Raw genomic sequence first — 21577 nt, forward strand, 5'->3', positions numbered from 1 at the left:
GGGGAGGGTAGTGACCAAGATCAACAGCCTCTCATTCGGTCAGTTTGTACTGTAGAAGACTCAAACCACTTTGTAAAGACTGGGGACATCTAGTGGAAGCCATAGGAAGTGCTCAATGAATCCTAACTCACGGTGTGATTTATAGGGAAAGTGCTAAAGTTGAGTCCGCAAATCAGATTTCCACATCCTGTTAGAAACTGTCTCGGGGTTTTGACTGCCATATAAGTTCTGTTATACTCACAGACACCATTCAAACAGTTTTAGAAACTTTAGGGTGTTTTCTATCCACATCTATTAATTATATGCATATCCTAGCTTCTGAGTTTGAGTAGGAGGCCGTTTAAAATGGGCACGTATTTTTTTCAAAAATCGCTGTAGCGCCCCCTAAGAAATGCTAAAACCCCCGGCCACATCCAGTGGTGGAAAAACTACTAAATTGTCATTATATGTAAAGATACCTTAATAGAAAATTACTGAAGTAAAAGTAAGTCACCAAGTAAAATCCTACTTGAGTAAAAGTATTTGGTTTTAAAAATATTTTTGTATCAAAAGTAAATGGAAATGCTAAAATGTACTTCAGTATCAAAAGTAAAAGTTATATAATTTCTAATTCCTTATATTAAACCAGATGGCCCAATTGTATTTAAATTTTTCTTATTGACAGATAGCCTGGGGCACACTCTAACACTCATAATTTACAAACAAAACATTTGTGTTTAGTGAGTCTGCCAGATCAAATGCAATAGGGATGACTGGAGATGTTCTCTTGATAAGTGTGTGAATTGGACAATTTTCCTGTCAAAATGTAACAAGTACTTTTGGGTGTCAGGGAAAGTGTATGGAGTAAAAAATAAATAATTTTCTTTCAGGATGTAGTGAAGTAAAAGTAAAAGTTGCCATAAATATAAATAGTAAAGTAATGTACAGATACCCCAAAAAATAAGTAGTACTTTAAAGTATTTTTACGGAAGTACTTTACACCACTGCCCAAATGCCTTCACACCAGTACATTACCATACTTTATATACTGTTACACACACACTTATCACATAGTATTCCATACATAAGTTAAGGCCATGCAACTTGAGTTGAAACCTGAGGGAGGTGCACATTTACAGTACATAAACAGATGCATGTGCCATATATTTATGTGGTGGACACTTGATACAGTCACATGATATTGTTGTGGACTGTCACATATCAATATTAATTTTATATATCAATATTTTGCTAAGTGGATGGGTCTCTACAGAATGTTTAAACGGTACAGCCAAATGGTTACTTGCATAGTAGCAATATCAGAAATAGATTGTGTCAATATAAATAAAATAATATACAGTATGTGTAGTGGTCTGGGTGTAGCTGGTGCAGAGGAGTCAGGCGCAGGACAGCAGAGATGAGTAACACAAGTAACTTTACTCAAATATTCCAATAACATGTCGTAATACCGAGTCCACAATAACGGACCGAACATACATAAAACAATCACGCACAAAAACCATGGGGAAAACAGAGGGTTAAATAATGAACATGCAATTGGGGAATTGAAACCAGGTGTGTAAAACAAAGACAAAACAAATGGAAAATGAAAAGTGGATCGGCGATGGCTAGAAGGCCGGTGATGTCGACCGCCGAACCCCGCATGAACAAGGAGAGGGACCGACTTCGGGGGAAGTCGTGACAGTATGTACAAGAACAATATCAATATCAGTGATAGACGAGGTAGTTATATGCATACAATCAGGGTTAAAGTGGCTGAGCAGCAGGAAAAAAATAATTGTAGCAGCAACGTATGGCATGTGTGTTAGGAGAGAGTCATTTGAATAGAGGCACTGCAGATAGTGCTGATGACTGGTCCGTCCTAACCAATCATGAACAAGGGAATCTACATTCGGAGAGCCTGTTTCTGTCCTGCCCTTGACTTTGGTGCAGGGCATGTGATGTCCATAGCCTTTTTGTCACAGGCACAGGTGGTGCCTGTACAGGCAGACCATCTAAGGGAGGAAGGATGTCAGCTTTGCGCAGCAGCTGAAACCTGGTCCCGACTGAGTCCGAATGCTCCTTGGTGACAACAACACCAGGCTCCAGAGCATCGAAGCTGTAAAACAGGGAATAACAACAACAACAAAATCAGAATACATTACAACCTGGCACAACATCAATTCACCTCCCTAGTTTATATAAGAACAATAACCTCATACAATGCAATTAAAATTATTTTCACCTGAAGTGCTGGTACTGCTTGATCTGTGGCAGTGGCCTGAAGTACGGAGTTAGGTGTTAATGCCAGCCATAGCTTTCCACCAGCACCGTATCATCCTGGGGCGGCAGGTAGCCTAGTGGTTAGAACGTTGGACTGGTAACCGAAAGATTGCAAAATTGAATCCCTGAGCTGACAAGGTAAAAATCAGTTGTTCTGCCCCTGAGCAAGGCAGTTAATCCACTGTTCCTAGGCTGTCATTGAAAATAAGAATTTATTGTTAACTGACTTGCCTGGTTAAATAAAGGTCAAATAAATCCTCCAGCCCAACCAGCTGTGGGGTGTTGACCCCTGTCACAGTGGTGTCCTTCACAACACCAGCAATCTCAGACAAAGGGTTCACTCTCTGGTCTTTCTGAAGCTCTGCTTGATGAGGTCCGAAGCACCAGTCCGGGGCAAACTTGGTGTGCCCTGTGATCAGGAAGTGAAGGTCCAGACTGTGGTGGAGCTTGTGCATGGTCCACCAGGCACAATAGCAGAGCACAAACTTGTTCTTGTTTTGGCCACTGCAGTTATCACAATTCAGGTCCACACATGTTTCCCCAACTCCGTAGTTGGTGAAGAAATGGTGCATGTAGTTGATGACTGCGCAGCTGCCTTTGCTGGATGACATGCCTTCATCAATCAAGTAGTTGACTTGTTGTGGTATTCCTCCACAGCAGACATCAAACAAGCCACACTTGCGAGGAGTTAAAAAGTAGATTGGACCTGGCTGCATAGGGTCAGAAGGATAGTGAAACTGCAAACACCTAAAGAACAATAAGATACATTACAATTAATTGTCTCACCTCTGTCAGTCTGTCTTTATACAGCTCAGTGAAAGGTATATGCCAGCCTCCCATATACAGTGCCTTGCGAAAGTATTCGGCCCCCTTGAACTTTTCAAACTTTTGCCACATTTCAGGCTTCAAACATAAAGATATAAAACTGTAATTTTTTTGTGAAGAATCAACAACAAGTGGGACACAATTATGAAGTGGAACGAAATTTATTGGATATTTCAAACTTTTTTAACAAATAACAAACTGAAAAATTGGCCGTGCAAAATTATTCAGCCCCTTTACTTTCAGTGCAGAAAACTCTCTCCAGAAGTTCAGTGAGGATCTCTGAATGATCCAATGTTGACCTAAATGACTAATGATGATAAATAGAATCCACCTGTGTGTAATCAAGTCTCCGTATAAATGCACCTGCTCTGTGATAGTCTCAGAGGTCCGTTTAAAGCGCAGAGAGCATCATGAAGAACAAGGAACACACCAGGCAGGTCCGAGATACTGTTATGGAGAAGTTTAAAGCCGGATTTGGATACAAAAAGATTTCCCAAGCTTTAAACATCCCAAGGAGCACTGTGCACGCGATAATATTGAAATGGAAGGAGTATCAGACCACTGCAAATCTACGAAGACCCGGCCGTCCCTCTAAACTTTCAGCTCATACAAGGAGAAGACTGATCAGAGATGCAGCCAAGAGGCCCATGATCACTCTGGATGAACTGCAGAGATCTACAGCTGAGGTGGGAGACTCTGTCCATAGGACAACAATCAGTCGTATACTGCACAAATCTGGCCTTTATGGAAGAGTGGCAAGAAGAAAGCCATTTCTTAAAGATATCCATAAAAAGTGTCGTTTAAAGTTTGCCACTAGCCACCTGGGAGACACACCAAACATGTGGAAGAAGGTGCTCTGGTCAGATGAAACCAAAATCGAACTTTTTGGCAACAATGAAAAACGTTATGTTTGGCGTTAAAGCAACACAGCTCATCACCCTGAATACACCATCCCCACTGTCAAACATGGTGGTGGCAGCATCATGGTTTGGGCCTGCTTTTCTTCAGCAGGGGCAGGGAAGATGGTTAAAATTGATGGGAAGATGGATGGAGCCATATACAGGACCATTCTGGAAGAAAACCTGATGGAGTCTGCAAAAGACCTGAGACTGGGACGGAGATTTGTCTTCCAACAAGACAATGATCCAAAACATAAAGCAAAATCTACAATGAAATGGTTCACAAATAAACATATCCAGGTGTTAGAATGGCCAAGTCAAAGTCCAGACCTGAATCCAATCGAGAATCTGTGGAAAGAACTGAAAACGGCTGTTCACAAACGCTCTCCATCCAACCTCACTGAGCTCGAGCTGTTTTGCAAGGAGGAATGGGCAAAAATTTCAGTCTCTCGATGTGCAAAACTGATAGAGACATACCCCAAGCGACTTACAGCTGCAATCGCAGCAAAAGGTGGCGCTACAAAGTATTAACTTAAGGGGGCTGAATAATTTTGCACGCCCAATTTTTCAGTTTTTTATTTGTTAAAAAAGTTTGAAATATCCAATAAATTTCGTTCCGCTTCATGGTTGTGTCCCACTTGTTGTTGATTCTTCACAAAAAAATACAGTTTTATATCTTTATGTTTGAAGCCTGAAATGTGGCTAAAGGTCGAAAAGTTCAAGGGGGCCGAATACTTTCGCAAGGCACTGTATATACAGTGGGGCAAAAAAGTATTTAGTCAGCCACCAATTGTGCAAGTTCTCCCACTTAAAAAGATGAGAGAGGCCTGTATGACAGACAAAATGAGAATTTTTTTCTCCAGAAAATCACATTGTAGGATTTTTTATTAATTTATTTGCAAATTATGGTGGAAAATAAGTATTTATATATATATTGTTGAAGTTTACATACACTTAGGTTGGAGTCATTAAAACTCATTTTTCAAACACTCCACAAATTTCTTGTTAACAAACTATAGTTTTGGCAAGTCGTTTAGGACATCTACTTTGTGCATGACACAAGTAATTTTTCCAACAATTGTTTACAGACAGATTATTTCACTCTCACATAGGTACGAGGTTGCAAAGATCATCAGTGTCTTAACAGCGCAATTTGCCAAGATAAGAAACTCTGAGCGCAGCCCTATCCAGAAATCTGGCAGTGGCTTCTGATTAAATTATATTTTCAGAGAACTGCTTGTTGCAATTTCGATGAGGCTCTCTTGTTCAGATATCGGTAAATGGACTGGAGGCAGAGCATGAAAGGGATAATGAATCCAGTGTCCAGTTGTTTGTGTCGTCTGTTTCAGGAAAGTACCTGCATAATTGCGCACCCAACTCACTCAGGTGCTTCACTATATCACATTTGACATTGTCCGTAAACTTGAGTTAATTTGCATACAAAAAATCATACAATGATGGAAAGACCTGTGTGTTGTCCTTGTTAATGCAGACAGAAAAGAGCTTCAACTTCTTAATCATAGCCTCAATTTTGTCCCGCACGTTGAATATAGTTGCGGAGAGTCCCTGTAATCCTAGATTAAGATCATTCAGGCGAGAAAAAACATCACTTAGATAGGCCAGTCGTGTGAGAAACTCGTCATCATGCAAGCGGTCAGACAGGTGAAAATTATGGTCAGTAAAGAAAACTTTAAGCCCGTCTCTCAATTTAAAAAAAACTTGAGAATACTTTCCCGGTGATAACTAGCGCGTATGTGGTAAAAGCGTTACATGGTCGCTGCTGTCGTGTCATTTAGCAGACACTCTTATCCAGAGCAACTTACAGTAGTGAAAGCATACATTTCAATTCATACATTTTTTTTTTTTCCTGTACTGGCCCCCCATGGGAATCAAACCCACAACCCTGGCATTGCAAACACCATGCTTTACCAACTGAGCCACAGGAAGGCACACCCTGTGGCTATGCCGGATTACGTGATATGACATGCTATTCTATAAAATCCTTTCTCTTTAATTAAAATTACCTGATTAAGCTAATCATGTAAATGTAATTAACTAGAAAGTCGGGGCACCACGAAAGAGTGTATATAGAGCTTTTATCTTCCGAATAAACTCTTAACCTGTTGAGGATCTTATCCCGATCTTATCCCGGTATTGGGATTCATTGTCATGTGACCATGGCGGGGAATTCAAAACTGCAAGAGTAATCATTTCAAAAAATCAAATAATCAACTATTTTCCTCCATTTGAAAGATATATCTCCTAAATCTAACCACGCTGTCCGATTTTCAGAGGCATTACGGAGAATGCATAAAGTTAGGTTATGTGAGGAGAGTACATTGACAATAGTTGCGTGTAATGTTTAGCCAATTCAAAGAAGGGCATCAACAGACAGAAAACTAGCTAGAATTATGCACTTACCTTTGACAATCTGCATCAGATGACACTCATAGGACATTATGTTATACAATACATGCATTTTTAGTTCCATCAAGTTCATATTTATATCCAAAAACAGCATTTACAGTCGCGGTGAAATTCAGAATTATTTCGGCTCGAATGCACCCAGTGAATCCAGCATTACAAATCACGGAATTACTATTCGAAAACATTGGTAAATTATAATATTGTCATTCAAAGAATAATATATTATCATCTCGTAATTGCTACCGAAGGGCCAGATCTCAAAATAACTTTACTGGGAAATCACATTTTGTATAAACTGGGTACTATGCTAACAACAATAAGCTATATGCTAAGCTAAGCTAAGCTATACCGTTAGCATTAGCATCATCTAATATCGATAATAACATTCTAAATATCCCCTTACCTTTGATTATCTCCATCAGAAGGCGCTGCCAGAGATCCCAGGTCCAGAACAAATGTGGTTTCTTTTGACAAAGTTCATAATTTATGTCCAAATAGTTAGCGTTCAGTAGGCTCCCACAAAATGAGGTGGGCAGTGTAAAGTCACGTCGAAAAACTAAAGAAAACCTAGTAAATAATCTATTTACGTTTGTTTAAACATGTCAAACGTTGTTTAGCACTAATCTTTTGTTCCATTTTTAACGTGAAACATCAGTAAACATCAGTAATATTTTCACACAACCTATCAAGTGTCTAGAATAAACGATAATGACAAAGGCACTCTTCTCAGATTCATGCGCAGGCGCAAAAAATGAAGTGATGACGTGTCAACTTGTAAGCTTTCTAATTCGGTGTGTATTTATCACAGATGCTTCAAACAACTTTCTAAAGATCGTTGACATCTAGTGGAAGCAGTAGGAGTTGCGAACTGAATCCTTTCTCACTGTGGTATCTTTAAAACAATGACACTAAATAGTACAGTCACAAAATTCTCTTTTTTTTTTAATCTATTTTTCACAGGTTTTTGCCTGCAATATGAGTTTTGTTATACTTACAGACACCATTCAAACTGTTTTAGAAAATTCAGAGTGTTTTCTATCCGAATGTGTTAATAATATGCATATCCTAGCTTCTGAGTTGGTGTAGGAGGCAGTTAAAAATGGGCACATATTTCTTTCAAAATTCTCAATACTGCCCCCGTGGCCCGTAGAGGTTAAAGACCTAGTAATATTGTACATCAATAGCAGTCAATATTAATCGTCACCTTATTTCAGTCTCATCTGAAAGTTATAAACTCTTGGTTATCTTCACGAACCCTGGCTAACAAGTTGAATCAGCAATACAAAATTGGGTTTAATTATTTATTTACTAAATACCTAACTAATCACACAGAATTACATATACACAGAATGCAAATTATGTCATACAGAAAACGTCCCTGGTGGACGGAACCTGTATGATGGCTTGTTACACAAAGAGCGGGAAGACTGAGGAACAAAGGGAGAAGCTAAGCTTTGGTAAATACAGTATCTTATGCATTCTAAATTACCGCCCATTTGGAAAAGGGAAATGCAATAAATATTCATTTCTCTGAGCTGCGCTTCGGTAGGTTGGTCATAGATACTGGTCGTGTTGCCCAACAGAGATCATGCTGTCCTCGGAAGAATGTCTCTGGTGGTAAATTGGATACGTTGTAGTATCTTCGTTGTGTGTTAGACTGGATATGCCCTCCGTCCTTTCCTAGCCCATGTTCACAGCTGCTGTTGCTAACTCAACAGCTAGGATGTCTCACTTCTTTAGTGAATAAGAGTTCAGAGTTTATACCATTCACAACCAAAGCTCACCCTGAGGTTGGCTTAGTTCTGTAGTTGACATGTTAGTCCTTTTTAACGTATGGACGGTTGTCCTTTCGTCCTCGGAACAGAAGGTTACATTTTCGTCAAGGGCTTATATAGTGACGGGAGAGAAGGGTGTATTTCATAGTTTATAACCCATGTCTCTTCACAGGGGCGGGCCACTGATTGAGCAGGGCTCTAACCTTATGAAAACCCAATTCTCTCATTTGGAAGCTAAAATTACATTTAATCTTTTCACAAATAGTTTCATATTCAAACATTTAAATTGCACAACAATTCCTTGTGAATCTGATAACTAGAATGTGTAGACTTTCCCAGATACAGTTTATGTCGTCCTGTCATCAGTCATAATGTCTCAGATGACAACCGAACTGACATCATATTCATTAGTACCAACGCATATTTACAACTGGTTCTATTACTGAAATATGGTTCCTTTCCCCCCACTTGTTTGATGTTCCCAGACTCTCTATGTTTAACAAAGGCTATTCAAGAGTCCTTCAGTAGAGTCAGAGAGAGAGGGAAGGGAGAAAGGTATTTATGGGGGGGTCATAAACCTTACCCACAGGCCAACGTCATGACACTGCCCATATCATTGCATAATGCAGAAAATACACGAGAGTTCAGGGGCCTTGCTTTAACTAACTTTGTAGTGTTTATAGTGTTCATTGTAGTGTCCAAAACACCTTTCAAGCTCTCAGGCATTCCCTTACATTACACACACTTTAACGCTCGGTTGATGCTGCAAGTGGCGTCGGTAGCAACTGCTTGCACACGCATTACCACTCTCGCTCTCTATCTCTTTCTCTCTCTCTCTCTCTCTCTCTATCTCTTTTGCTCTCTCCCTCTCTCTCTCTCTCCCTCTCCCTCTCCCTCTCTCACTCTCTCTCTCTCTCACACTCTCTCTCTCTCCATCTCTCTCTCTCGCTCTCTCTCTCTCACTCTCTCTCTCTCTCTCTTTCTCTCTCTCAGCCTGTAAGAAAGAGGAGTGTTCTCTCCAGGTTCCACCTGCTTGTTCCACCAACCGCCGGCTGTCCGTTAAACAGACGCAGTGCTGTGATTCGTACCAGTGTGTGTGTGACTGTCATAACACCACCCACTCCTGTCCTCCTGGATTCATCACCTCCTCCTCCACCAATGACTGTGGCTGCACCGAGACCGCCTGCCTGCCTGACCAGGTGTGTGTGTGTGTGTGGGTGTGTGTGTGTGTGTGTGTGTGTGTGTGTGTGTGTTTACTCCTCTAATGTTTCTCTGTTCCTTTAGGTGTGTGTGGTAGGAGGCGTGGTCTACCGTGTGGGGAGCCAATGGGAGGAGGGCTGTGAGAAATGCAGCTGCACCCATCAACAGGACACACACACTAACCTGCACATCGCTCAGTGTGTCCCACCTGTCTGTGACCACTCCTGTCCTCTGGTGACTATATATACACAAACTAACCTGCACATCGCCTGTGTCCCATTACACACACTACACATTACACACACTACACACTATACAATACACACACTATACATTACACACATTATACATTACACACACTATACATTACACACACTATACATTACACACACTATACATTACACACACTACACATTACACACACTACACATTACACACACTACACACACTATACATTACACACACTATACATTACACACACTATACATTACACACACTACACACACTATACATTACACACATTATACATTACACACACTACACATTACACACACTACACATTACACACACTACACACTATACAATACACACACTATACATTACACACACTACACATTACACACACTATACATTACACACACTACACAATACACACACTACACATTACACACACTACACATTACACACACTATACATTACACACACTATACACACTATACATTACACACACTATACACATTATACATTACACACACTACACGTTACACACACTATACACATTCTACATTACACACACTACTCATTACACACACTATACATTACACACACTGTACATTACACACACTATACACACTATACATTACACACACTACACACTATACAATACACACACTATACATTACACACACTACACATTACACACACTATACATTACACACACTATACATTACACACACTATACATTACACACACTACACATTACACACACTACACATTACACACACTATACATTACACACACTATACACACTATGCATTACACACACTACACATTACACACTATACACATGATACATTACACACACTATACATTACACACATTACACACACTATACACACACTATACTGTCACGTCCTGACCAGTAAAGGGGTTATTTGTTATTGTAGTTTGGGCAGGACGTAGCAGGGGGGTGTTTGTTTTATGTGGCTCGGGTTTTATTGATATATGTGTTTATGTAGAGGGGTGTTTGTTTAGAGTATTCCGGGGTTTTGGTTATGTTCTATGTTGTGTATTTCTATGCTCTATCTACGTTGTGTATTTCTTTGTGTTGGCCTGGTATGGCTCTCAATCAGGAACAGCTGTACATCGTTGTTGCTGATTGAGAGTCATACTTAGGTAGCCCTGTTTTCACCTGTCCCTTGTGGGAAGTTGTTGTTGCACTGCTGTGTTAGCCTGCAATACTGTTCGTTCGCACGTTTTCTTGTTTTGTTAATTAAGTGTTCTAAATGAAAGATAAAATGAGCACTCAACCCGCTGCGCCTTGGTCCAGTATATACGACGACCGTTACAGAACTTCCCACCACAAACGGACCAAGCAGTGGGGTAAGGAGCAGCAGATGAATTATATGGACTTTGGGGAATCATGGACATGGGACGAAATTCTGGACGGGGCAGGACCATGGAGGAAGGCTGGAGTGGACCGGGACTGTTATATTGGTACACGGTTGGCATTTAAGCCTGAGAGGCAGCCCCAATAATTTTTGGGGGAGGGGCACATGGGTAGTTTGGCTTGGCCAGGGTTAAGACCTAGGCCAACTCCCCGTGCTTACCGGAGGCAGCATGTTACTGGTCAGGCCCCGTGCTATGGGGTGATGTGCACGGCGTTGAGGCCGAGCATTCACCGGCTGGTGTGCGCGGTGCCAGCGCCCCGCATTTGCCAGGGGGAAGCGGGCATCCAACCAGTAAGGGTGGTGCCAGTACTGCGCTTGAGACCGCCAGTGCGCCTTCACGACCCAGTGTATCCTGTTCCTGCTCCCCGCACTAGCCTTGGGGTGCGTGTATCCAGTCTGGCATCTCCAGTACCAGCCCCACGCACCAGGCCTCCAGTGCGTCAGCCCAGTCCAACTCATCCTGTTCCTGCTCATCGCACTAGCCTTGGGGTGTGTGTATCCAGTCTGGTACCTCCACTACCAGCCCCACGCATCAGGCTTCCAGTACGTCAGCCCAGTCCAACTTGTCCTGTTCCTGCTCCTCGCACTAGCCTTGGGGTGTGTGTATCCAGTCTGGTACCTCCACTACCAGCCCCACGCATCAGGCTTCCAGTACGTCAGCCCAGTCCAACTTGTCCTGTTCCTGCTCCTCGCACTAGCCTTGGGGTGCGTGTATCCAGTCTGGTAACTCCACTACCAGCCCCACACATCAGGCTTCCAGTACGTCAGCCCAGTCCAACTTGTCCTGTTCCTGCACCTCGCACTAGCCTTGGGGTGCGTGTCTCCAGTCTGGTACCTCCACTACCAGCCCCACGCATCAGGCTTTCAGTACGCAGTCCCCGTCCAGAGCTTCCGACGACAGTACCCCGTCCAGAGCTTCCGGCAATAGTTCCTCATCCAGAGCTTACGGCAACAGTGCCCCGTCCAGAGCTTCTGGCAACAGTGCCCCGTCCAGAGCTTCCGGCAACAGTGCCCCGTCCAGAGCTTCCGGCAACAGTGCCCCATCCAGAGCTTCCAGCAACAGTGTCCCGTCCAGAGCTTCCGGCAACAGTGTCCCATCCAGAGTGTCCGGCGACAGTGCCCCATCCAGAGTGTCCGGCTACAGTGCCCCGTCTAGAGATGGCCCACAGTCCGGAACCGAAAGAGACGGCCCACAGTCTGGAACCGAGTGAGACGGCCTACAGTCCGGAACCGAGTGAGACGGCCTACAGTCCGGAACCGAGTGAGACGGCCTACAGTCCGGGACCGAGTGAGACGGCCTACAGTCCGGGACCGAGTGAGACGGCCTACAGTCCGGGACCGAGTGAGACGGCCTACAGTCCGGGACCGAGTGAGACGGCCTACAGTCCGGAACCGAGTGAGACGGCGTACAGTCCGGAACCGAGTGTGACGGCCTACAGTCCGGAACCGAGTGAGTTTCCCTACAGTCCGGAACCGGCGCAGCCAGAGTCGCCATACAGTCCGGAGCTCCCAGAGTCGCACTACAGTCCAGAGCTCCCAGAGTCGCCCTTCTGCCCGAGGTCTACAGCGACGCGCTTCAGCCTGAAGTATTCAGCGGGGGTGGACAGGTTAGGTGGGGGACTAAGGCCAGAGCCTGAGCCACCTCCACAGTAGGAGGTTGGGGAGGGGAGGTGTAGCACGGGAACTGTCAGTGACGGTAGCCACCCTCCCTTCCCTCCCTTTAGTTTGGGGGGTTTATTTTTGTATTTAATTTTTGTGTGAGGTGCATCCGGGGTCTGCACCTTTGGGGGGGTACTGTTACGTCCTGACCAGTAAAGGGGTTATTTGTTATTGTAGTTTGGTCAGGACGTGGCAGGGGGGTGTTTGTTTTATGTAGTTCGGGGTTTGTTGATATATGTGTTTTTGTAGAGGGGTGTTTGTTTAGAGTATTTGGGGGTTTTGGTTATGTTCTATGTTGTGTATTTCTATGCTCTATCTATTTTGTGTATTTCTTTGTGTTGGCCTGGTATGGAGTGGCCTAGCCAGTCTCCAGACCTTAATCCCATAGAAAATCTGTGGAGGGAGCTGAAGGTTTGAGTTGCCAAACGTCAGCCGTGAAACCTTAATGACTTGGAGAAGATCTGCAAAGAGGAGTGGGACAAAATCCCTCCTGAGATGTGTGCAAACCTGGTGGTCAACTACAAGAAACGTCTGACCACTGTGATTGCCAACAAGGGTTTTGCCACCAAGTACTAAGCCATGTTTTGCAGAGGGGTCAAATACTTATTTCCCTCATTAAAATGCAAATCATTTTATAACATTTTTGACATGCGTATTTCTGGATTTTGTTGTTATTTTGTCTCTCACTGTTCAAGTAAACCTACTATTAAAATTATAGACTGATCATTTCTTTGTAAGTGGCCAAACGTACAAAATCAGCAGGGGATCAAATACTTTTTCCCCCCACTGTATCTCCACATTGATCTGGAACTTCCTGTATATAGCTCCACATTGATCTGGTACTTCCTGTATATAGCTCCACATTGATCTGGTACTTCCTGTATATAGCTCCACATTGATCTGGTATCTTCCTTTATATAGCTTCACATTGATCTGGTACTTCCTGTATATAGCTCCACATTGATCTGGTACTGGTACTCACTGTATATAGATCCACATTGATCTGGTACTTCCTGTATTTAGCTCCATATTGATCTGGTACTGGTACTTCCTGTATATAGCTCCACATTTTAGTTTTATTTTGATTTATTTGACCTTTATTTAACCAGGTAGGCAAGTTGAGAACAAGTTCTCATTTACAATTGCGACCTGGCCAAGACAAAGCAAAGCAGTTCGACAACATACAACAACACAGAGTTACACATGGAGTAAAACAAACATACAGTCAATAATATAGTAGAAAAATAAGTCTATGTACAATGTGAGCAAATGAGGTGAGATAAGGGAGGTAAAGGCAAAAAGGCCATGGTGGCAAAGTTGATCTGGTACCTCCTGCATATAGCTCCACATTGATCTGGTACGTCCTATATATAGCTCCCCATTGATCTGGTACTTCCTGTATACAGCTCCACATTGATCTGGTACTTCCTGTATACAGCTCCACATTGATCTGGTACTTCTTGTATACAGCTCCACATTGATCTGGTACTTCCTGTATATAGCTCCATTCTTGTGTATTGTATTTTCCTTTTTTGTATTATTTTTAATCTCTGCATCGTTAGGAAAGGCTAGTAAACAAGTATTTCTGGTAAAGTTTACACCAGTTGTGTTCAGTGCATGTGACAAATAAAATGACTTATTTGATTTGTGTGTGTGTAGGGCTCAGTGTACCAGCGGTCGGACAGTGAGTGTTGTGGGAGCTGCAGGAAGACCAGTTGTGTGGAGACAGATGGACAGACACCTGGAGACTCACAGACAGACGGACGACTCAGAGAGGTCAATCAATCACATTTATTTATAAAGTCCTTTTTACATCAGCATACAGTGCCTTGCAAAATTATTCACCCCCTTGGCGTTTTTCCTATTTTGTTGCATTACAACCTGTAATTTAAATTGATTTCTATTTGGATTTCATGTAATGGACATACACAAAATAGTCCAAATTGGTGAAGTGAAATGAAAAAAATAACATTAAAAACTAAATCTAAAAAATTAAAAACTGAAAAGTGTTGCGTGCATATGTATACACCTCCTTTGCTATGAAGTCCCAAAATAAGATCTGGTGCAACCGATTACCTTCAGAAGTGACATAATTAGTTAAATAAAGTCCAGTTGTGTGCAATCTAAGTGTCACATGATCTGTTATATGATCTCTGTATGTATATACCTGTTCTGAAAGGCCCCAGTCTCCAACACCACCAAGCAAGCGGCACCATGAAGAACAAGGAGCTCTCCAAACAGGTCAGGGACAAAGTTGTGGAGAAGTACAGATCAGGGTTGAGCTATGAAAAAATATCTGAAACTTTGAACATCCCATGGAGCACTATTAAATCCATTATTAAAAAATGGAAAGAATATGGCACCACAACAAACCTGCCAAGAGAGGGCCACCCACCAAAACTCACAGACCAGGCAAGGAGGGCATTAATCAGAGAGGCAACAAAGAGACCAAAGATAATCCTGAAGGAGCAGCAAAGCTCCACAGCGGAGATAGGAGTATCTGTCCATAGGACCACTTTAAGCCATACACTCCACAGAGCTGGGCATTACGGAAGAGTGGCCAGAAAAAAGCCATTGCTTAAAGAAAAAAATTATCAAACACATTTGGTGTTCGCCAAAAGGTATGTGGGAGACTCTCCAAACGTATGGAAGAAGGTACTCTGGTCAGATGAGACTAAAATGTAGCTTTTTGGCCATCAAGGAAAACGTGATGTCTGGCACAAACCCAACACCTCCCATCACCCAGAGAACACCATCCCCACAGTGAAGCATAGTGGTGGCAGCATCATGCTGAGGGGATGTTTTTCATCTGCAGGGACTGGGAAACTGGTCAGAATTGATGGAATGATGGATGGTGCTAAATACAGGGAAATTCTTGAGGGAAACCTGTTTCAGTCTTCGAGAGATTTAAGCTGGGATGGAGGTTCACCTTCTAGCAGGACAATGACCCTAAGCATACTGCTAAAGCAACACTCGAGTGGTTTAAGGGGAAACATTTAAATGTCTTGGAATGACCTAGTAAAAGCCCAGACCTCAATCCAATTGAGAATCTGTGGTATGACTTAAAGATTGCTGTATAAGAGCGGGACCCATCCAACTTGAAGGAGCTGGAGAAGTTTTGCCTTGAAGAATGGGCAAAAATCCCAGTGTCTAGATGTGCCAAGCTTATAGAGATACCCCAAGAGACTTGCAGCTGTAATTGCTGCGAAAGGTTGCTCAACAAAGTATTGACTTTGGGGAGGTGAATAGTTATGCACGTTCAAGTTTTCTTGTTTGTTTCACAATAAAACATATTTGCATCTTCAAAGTGGTAGGCATGTTGTGTAAATCAAATGATACAAACTCCCCAAAAATCTATTTTAATTCCAGGTTGTAAGGCAACAAAATAGGAGAAATGCCAAGGGGGTGAATACTTTCTCAAAACACTGTATGTCACAAAGTGCTGTACAGAAACCCAGCCTAAGACCCCAAACAGCAAGTAATGCAGATGTAGAAGCACCGTGGCTAGGAAAAACTCCCTAGAAAGGCAGGAACCTAGGAAGAAACCTAGAGAGGAACTAGGCTCTGAGGGGTGCCAGGAGGAGATTATAGAAGGACATGGCCAGTAAGGCCAGATTGTTCTTGAAGAACAATCAAACGTGCATAGATGTCCAGCAGGTTCTAACAATAATCACAGTGGTTATAGAGGGTGCAACAGGTCAGTACCTCAGGAGTAAATGTCAGATGGATTTTCATAGCCTAACATTCAGAGGTCAAGACAACAGGTCCAGTAGAGAGAGACATGGTCAAACAGCAGTTACTGTAGAGAGAGGCAGGGTCAAACTGTAGGTCCAGTAGAGAGAGACAGGGTCAAACAGCAGGTCCGGTAAAGAGACAGGGTCAAATAGCAGGTCCGTTAGAGATTTAGGGTCAAACAGCAGGTAATGTAGAGAAACCGGGTCAAACAGCATATAATGTAGAGAGACAGGGTCAAACATCAAGTCTGGTAGAGAGACAGGGTCAAACAGCAGGTCCGGTACAGAGAGACAAGTTCGAACAGCAGGTAATGTAGAGAGACAAGGTTAAAACATCAGGTCTGGTAGAAAGAAATAGTCAAACAGCAGGTCTGGTAGAGAGACAGGATTAAAACATCAGGTTTGGTAGAGAGAAACAGGGTCAAACAGCAGGTCTGGTAGAGAGAGACAGGGTCAAACAGCAGGTCTGGTAGAGAGAAATAGTCAAACAGCAGGTTGGGTAGAGAGACAGGATTAAAACATCAGGTCTGGTAGAGAGAAACAGGGTCAAACAGCAGGTCTGGTAGAGAGAAATGGTCAAACAGCAGGTCCGTTTCAGAGAAATGGTCAAACAGCAGGTCCTGTAGAGGGAGACAGAGTCAAAACGCTGGTCCAATAGAGAGACAGGATTAAAACGTCAGGTCGGTAGAGAGAAACAGGGTCAAACCGCAGGTCCGGTAGAGAGAGAGAGGGTCAAGCAGCAGGTCCAATAGAGTGACACAGGGTCAAACAGCAGGTCCGGTAGAGGGAGACAGTGTCAAACAGTAGGTCTGGTAGAGAGACAGATTTAAACAGAAGGTCCTGTAGAGAGAGACAGGGTCAAACAGCAGGTCTGGTAGAGAGACTGAATTAAATAGATGTTCCTGTAGAGAGAGAGACAGGGTCAAAAAGCAGGTCCTGAAGAGAGAGACAGGGTCAAACATCAGTTCTAGTAAAGAGAGATATTGTCAAACAGCAGGTCTGGTAGAGAGACATGATCAAACAGTAGGTTCAGTAGAGAGAGACAGCGTCAAACAGCACGTCCCGAGGAGAGAGACAGGGTTTAACAGCAGGTCCTGTAGAGAGAGACGGGGTCAAACAGCAAGTCCCGAGCAGGGAGAAGACCAAACAGCAGTTCCAGTAGAGAGAGAAAGAGTCAGACAACAGGTCCATTAGAGAGAGACAAGGTCAAACAACAGGTCCGGTAGAGAGAAATTATAAAATAGCAGGTCTGGTAGAAAGACAGAATTGAACAGAGAGAGACAGGTTCAAACAGCAGGTCTGGTCGAGAGACAGGATCAAACAGCAGATCTGGTAGAGAGACATAATTAAACAGGTCCGGAAAAGAGAGAGACAGGGTCAAACAGCATGTCCAGTAAAGTGAGACAAGATCAAACAGCAGGTTTGGTAGAATTACACAGGGTCAATTAACAGGTCCGGTAGAGAGAGAGAGGGTCAAACAGCAGGTCCGTTAGAGAGAGCGATATGGTCAAACAGCAGGTCCGGTAGAGAGAAATTGTCAAACAGCAGGTCAATTAGCGAGACAGGATCAAACAGCACGTTCGTTAGAGTGACAGGACCAAAATGCAGGTCCAGTAGAGAGACAGGGTCAAACAGCAGGTCCGGTAGAATTACACAGGGTCAATTAACAGGTCCGGTAGAGAGAGACAGGGTCAAACAGCAGGTCCAGTAGAGAGAGAAAAGATCAAAATGCAGATCCAGTGGAGAGACATGGTCAAACAGCTGGTCCGGTAGAGAGAGAGAGGGTCAAATCGCTGGTCCGGTAGAGTGAAACAGGGTCAAAATGCAGGTCCATTAGAGAGACATTGTCAAACAGCAGGTACAGTAAAAAGAGACAGGGTCAAACAGTAGGTCCGGTAGAGAGACAGGGTCAAACATTAGGTTCTTAAGAGAGAGACAGTGTAAAACAACAGGTCCGGTAAGGTGAGACAGGGTCAAACAGCAGGTCTGTTAGAGAGAAATGGCCAAACAGCAGGTCAGGTAGAGAGACAGGGTCAAACATCGGACCCTTTGGAGACGATGTCTAACAGCAGGTCTGGTAGAGACACATCATTAAACAGAAGATCCTGTAGAGAGAGGCTGGGTCAAACAGTAGGTCCGGTAGAGAGCAATCGGGTCAAATAGCAGGTCTGGTAGAGAGAGACAAGTTCAAACAGCAGGTCCAGTAAAGTGAGACAGGATCAAACAGCAGGTCTGGTAGAGAGTGACAGGATGAAAATGCAGGTCCTGTAGAGAGACAGGGTCAAACATCAGGTCCGGTAGAAAGATACAGGGTCAATTAACAGGTCCGGTAGAGAGACAGGGTCAAACATGAAGTCCGAAAGAGTGAGACAGGGTTAAATAGCAGGTCCGGTAATGTGAGACAGTGTCAAACAGCAGGTCCGTTAGAGAGACATGGTTAAACAGCATGTACAGTAGAGAGAGACAGGGTGAAACAGTAGGTCTGGTAGAGTGACAGTGTCAAACATTAGGTCTGGTAGAGTGACAGGGTCAAACAGCAGGTCCGATAAGGTGAGACATAATCAAACAGCAGGTCCGGTAGAGAGTGACAGGATCGAAATGCAGGTCCAGTAGAGAGACAGGGTCAAACAGCAGGTCCAGTAGAATTACACAGGGTCAATTAACAGGTCCGGTAGAGAGAGACAGGGTCAAACAGCAGGTCCGGCAGAATGACACAGGGTCAATTATAAAAAAATTTAAATGCATGAAATGAAATGTATGCATTCACTACTGTAAGTCGCTCAGGATAAGAGCGTCTGCTAAATGACCAAAATGCAAATGAGACTTGGTCAAACAGCAGATACAGTAGTGAGAGACAGGGTCAAACAGTAGGTCTGATTGAGAGACAGGGTCAAGCAGCAGGTCTGGTAGAGAGACAGAATTAAACAGAAGGTCCTGTAGAGAGAGACAGGGTCAAACAGCAGGTCCGGTAGAGTTAGATTGGGTCAGACACCAGGTTCGGTATTGAGACACGGCCAAACAGCAGGTCCGGTGGAGAGAGACAGGGTCAAGAAGCAGGTTCGGTAGAGTGACACAGGGTCAAACAGCAGGTCTGGTAGAGAGAGACAGGGTCAAACAGCAGGTCTGGTAGAGAAAGACTTGGTCAAACAGCAGATACAGTAGTGAGAGACAGGGTCAAGCAGCAGGTCTGGTAGAGAGAGACAGGGTCAAACAGCAGTTCCGGTAGAGACACGCAAACAGCAGGTCTGGTAGGGAGACTAAATTAATCAGAAGGTCTTGTAGAGAAAGACAGGGTCAAACAGCAGGTCAGGCAGAGAGAGATTGGGTCAAACAATTGGTCCTGTAGAGAGACAATGTTAAACAGCAGGTCCAGTAGAGAGACAGGGTCAAAAAGCAGGTCCGGTAGAGTTAGATTGGGTCAGACACCAGGTTCGGTATTGAGACATGGCCAAACAGCAGGTCCGGTGGAGAGAGACAGGGTCAAGAAGCAGGTTCGGTAGAGTGACACAGGGTCAAACAGCAGGTCTGGTAGAGAGAGACAGGGTCAAACAGCAGGTCTGGTAGAGAAAGACTTGGTCAAACAGCAGATACAGTAGTGAGAGACAGGGTCAAGCAGCAGGTCTGGTAGAGAGAGACAGGGTCAAACAGCAGGTCTGGTAGAGAGAGACAGGGTCAAACAGCAGTTCCGGTAGAGACACGCAAACAGCAGGTCTGGTAGGGAGACTAAATTAATCAGAAGGTCTTGTAGAGAAAGACAGGGTCAAACAGCAGGTCAGGCAGAGAGAGATTGGGTCAAACAATTGGTCCTGTAGAGAGACAATGTTAAACAGCAGGTCCAGTAGAGAGACAGGGTCAAACAGCACGTCCAGCTAAGAGAGAGAGAGAGGGTCAAACAGCAGATCCGGAAGAGTGAAACAGCTTCAAACATCAGTTCCAGTAGAGAGACAGGGTCAAACAGCAGGTCCGGTAGAGTGATACAGCTTCAAACATCAGATCCAGTAGAGATACAATGTCAGTAGCAGGTACGGTGGAGAGACGGGGTCAAACAGCAGGTCAGGTAGAGAGACATGGTAATTAGGTGGTCCAGTAGAGAGACATGGTAAGCAGCAGGTCCAGTCAAGAGAGACATGGTAAATAGCTGGCCCGGTAGAGAGAAATGGTAAACAGCAGGTCCGGTAGAGAGAGACAAGGTATCACAGCAGGTCCGGTAGAGAGACATGGTAAACATTAAGTCCGGTAGCGAGAGACAGGGTCAAACAGCAGGTCCGGGAGTTGGTAGCAGCGCTACATGGTGGATTAGCAGAATTAGAGGGAGTTCATGATAGGTGTGTGTGTGTGTGTGTGTGTGTGTGTGTGTGTGTGTGTGTGTGTGTGTGTGTGTGTGTGTGTGTGTGTGTGTTTGATATTTTGTGTGTGATGTGTTTATGTCTCTCTAGTTGGGGGAGGTGTGGCGGTCTGCGGAGGATGTGTGTGTGGAGCGTCAGTGTGTGTTGGTGGGAGAGCGAGAGGTTTTCATCACCCACTCCAACGTCAGCTGTCCGTCACTAGACCCCCCCTCCTGTCCCCTGGGAAGCGAGCTACGCTGTGACACATCCGACTGCTGCCCACGCTGTCACTGTGGTACACACACAGTCCATTCTGCAGTTTCAATGTTAAACCAGAAGATGCCTCTATTTAGCAACAAACAGCAGAACAGAACACATTTTTTTTTAGCTAATTTGACAGACAAGTATTCACTCCCTTTCCTCAATTTCTGTTCACTGATCTATGATGTATTCCAGTGTATTAAACATGAAACAACTGAGACGTCTTGACTGAATAACACCAGAACTATCTGTCTCTTTATCTGCAGCTCCTCAAGACGCCTGTGTCCTCAACCACACTGTGATAGGAGTAGGACAACACACACACACACACACACACACACACACACACACACACACACACACATATCACACACACACACACACACACATATCACACACACACACACACACATCACACACACACACACACACACGTCACACATACGTCACACACAGACTCACTCATATTCATACACATGTATTTTCTGTGTATGTGTGTGTGTGTGATATGTGTGTGTGTGTGTGTGTCTGTGTGTGATA

General features: G+C 43.8%; 1 protein-coding gene across 1 annotated transcript in view; it reads left to right on the forward strand.

The window, feature by feature from the left end:
- The window catches only part of vwf (von Willebrand factor), a 182633-nt gene that overhangs the window by 131043 nt on the left and 30013 nt on the right, over positions 1-21577 (forward strand). The window contains exons 44-48 of the mRNA XM_029759558.1: positions 9182-9387; positions 9473-9622; positions 14377-14493; positions 20888-21071; positions 21304-21344. Of these exons, the coding sequence (XP_029615418.1) occupies positions 9182-9387; positions 9473-9622; positions 14377-14493; positions 20888-21071; positions 21304-21344 (698 nt within the window). The remainder of the gene's footprint in view (positions 1-9181; positions 9388-9472; positions 9623-14376; positions 14494-20887; positions 21072-21303; positions 21345-21577) is intronic.

The sequence above is a fragment of the Salmo trutta genome, chromosome 7 (genome assembly GCF_901001165.1).
Source record: "Salmo trutta chromosome 7, fSalTru1.1, whole genome shotgun sequence".
In the NCBI taxonomy this organism is placed as follows: domain Eukaryota; kingdom Metazoa; phylum Chordata; class Actinopteri; order Salmoniformes; family Salmonidae; genus Salmo; species Salmo trutta.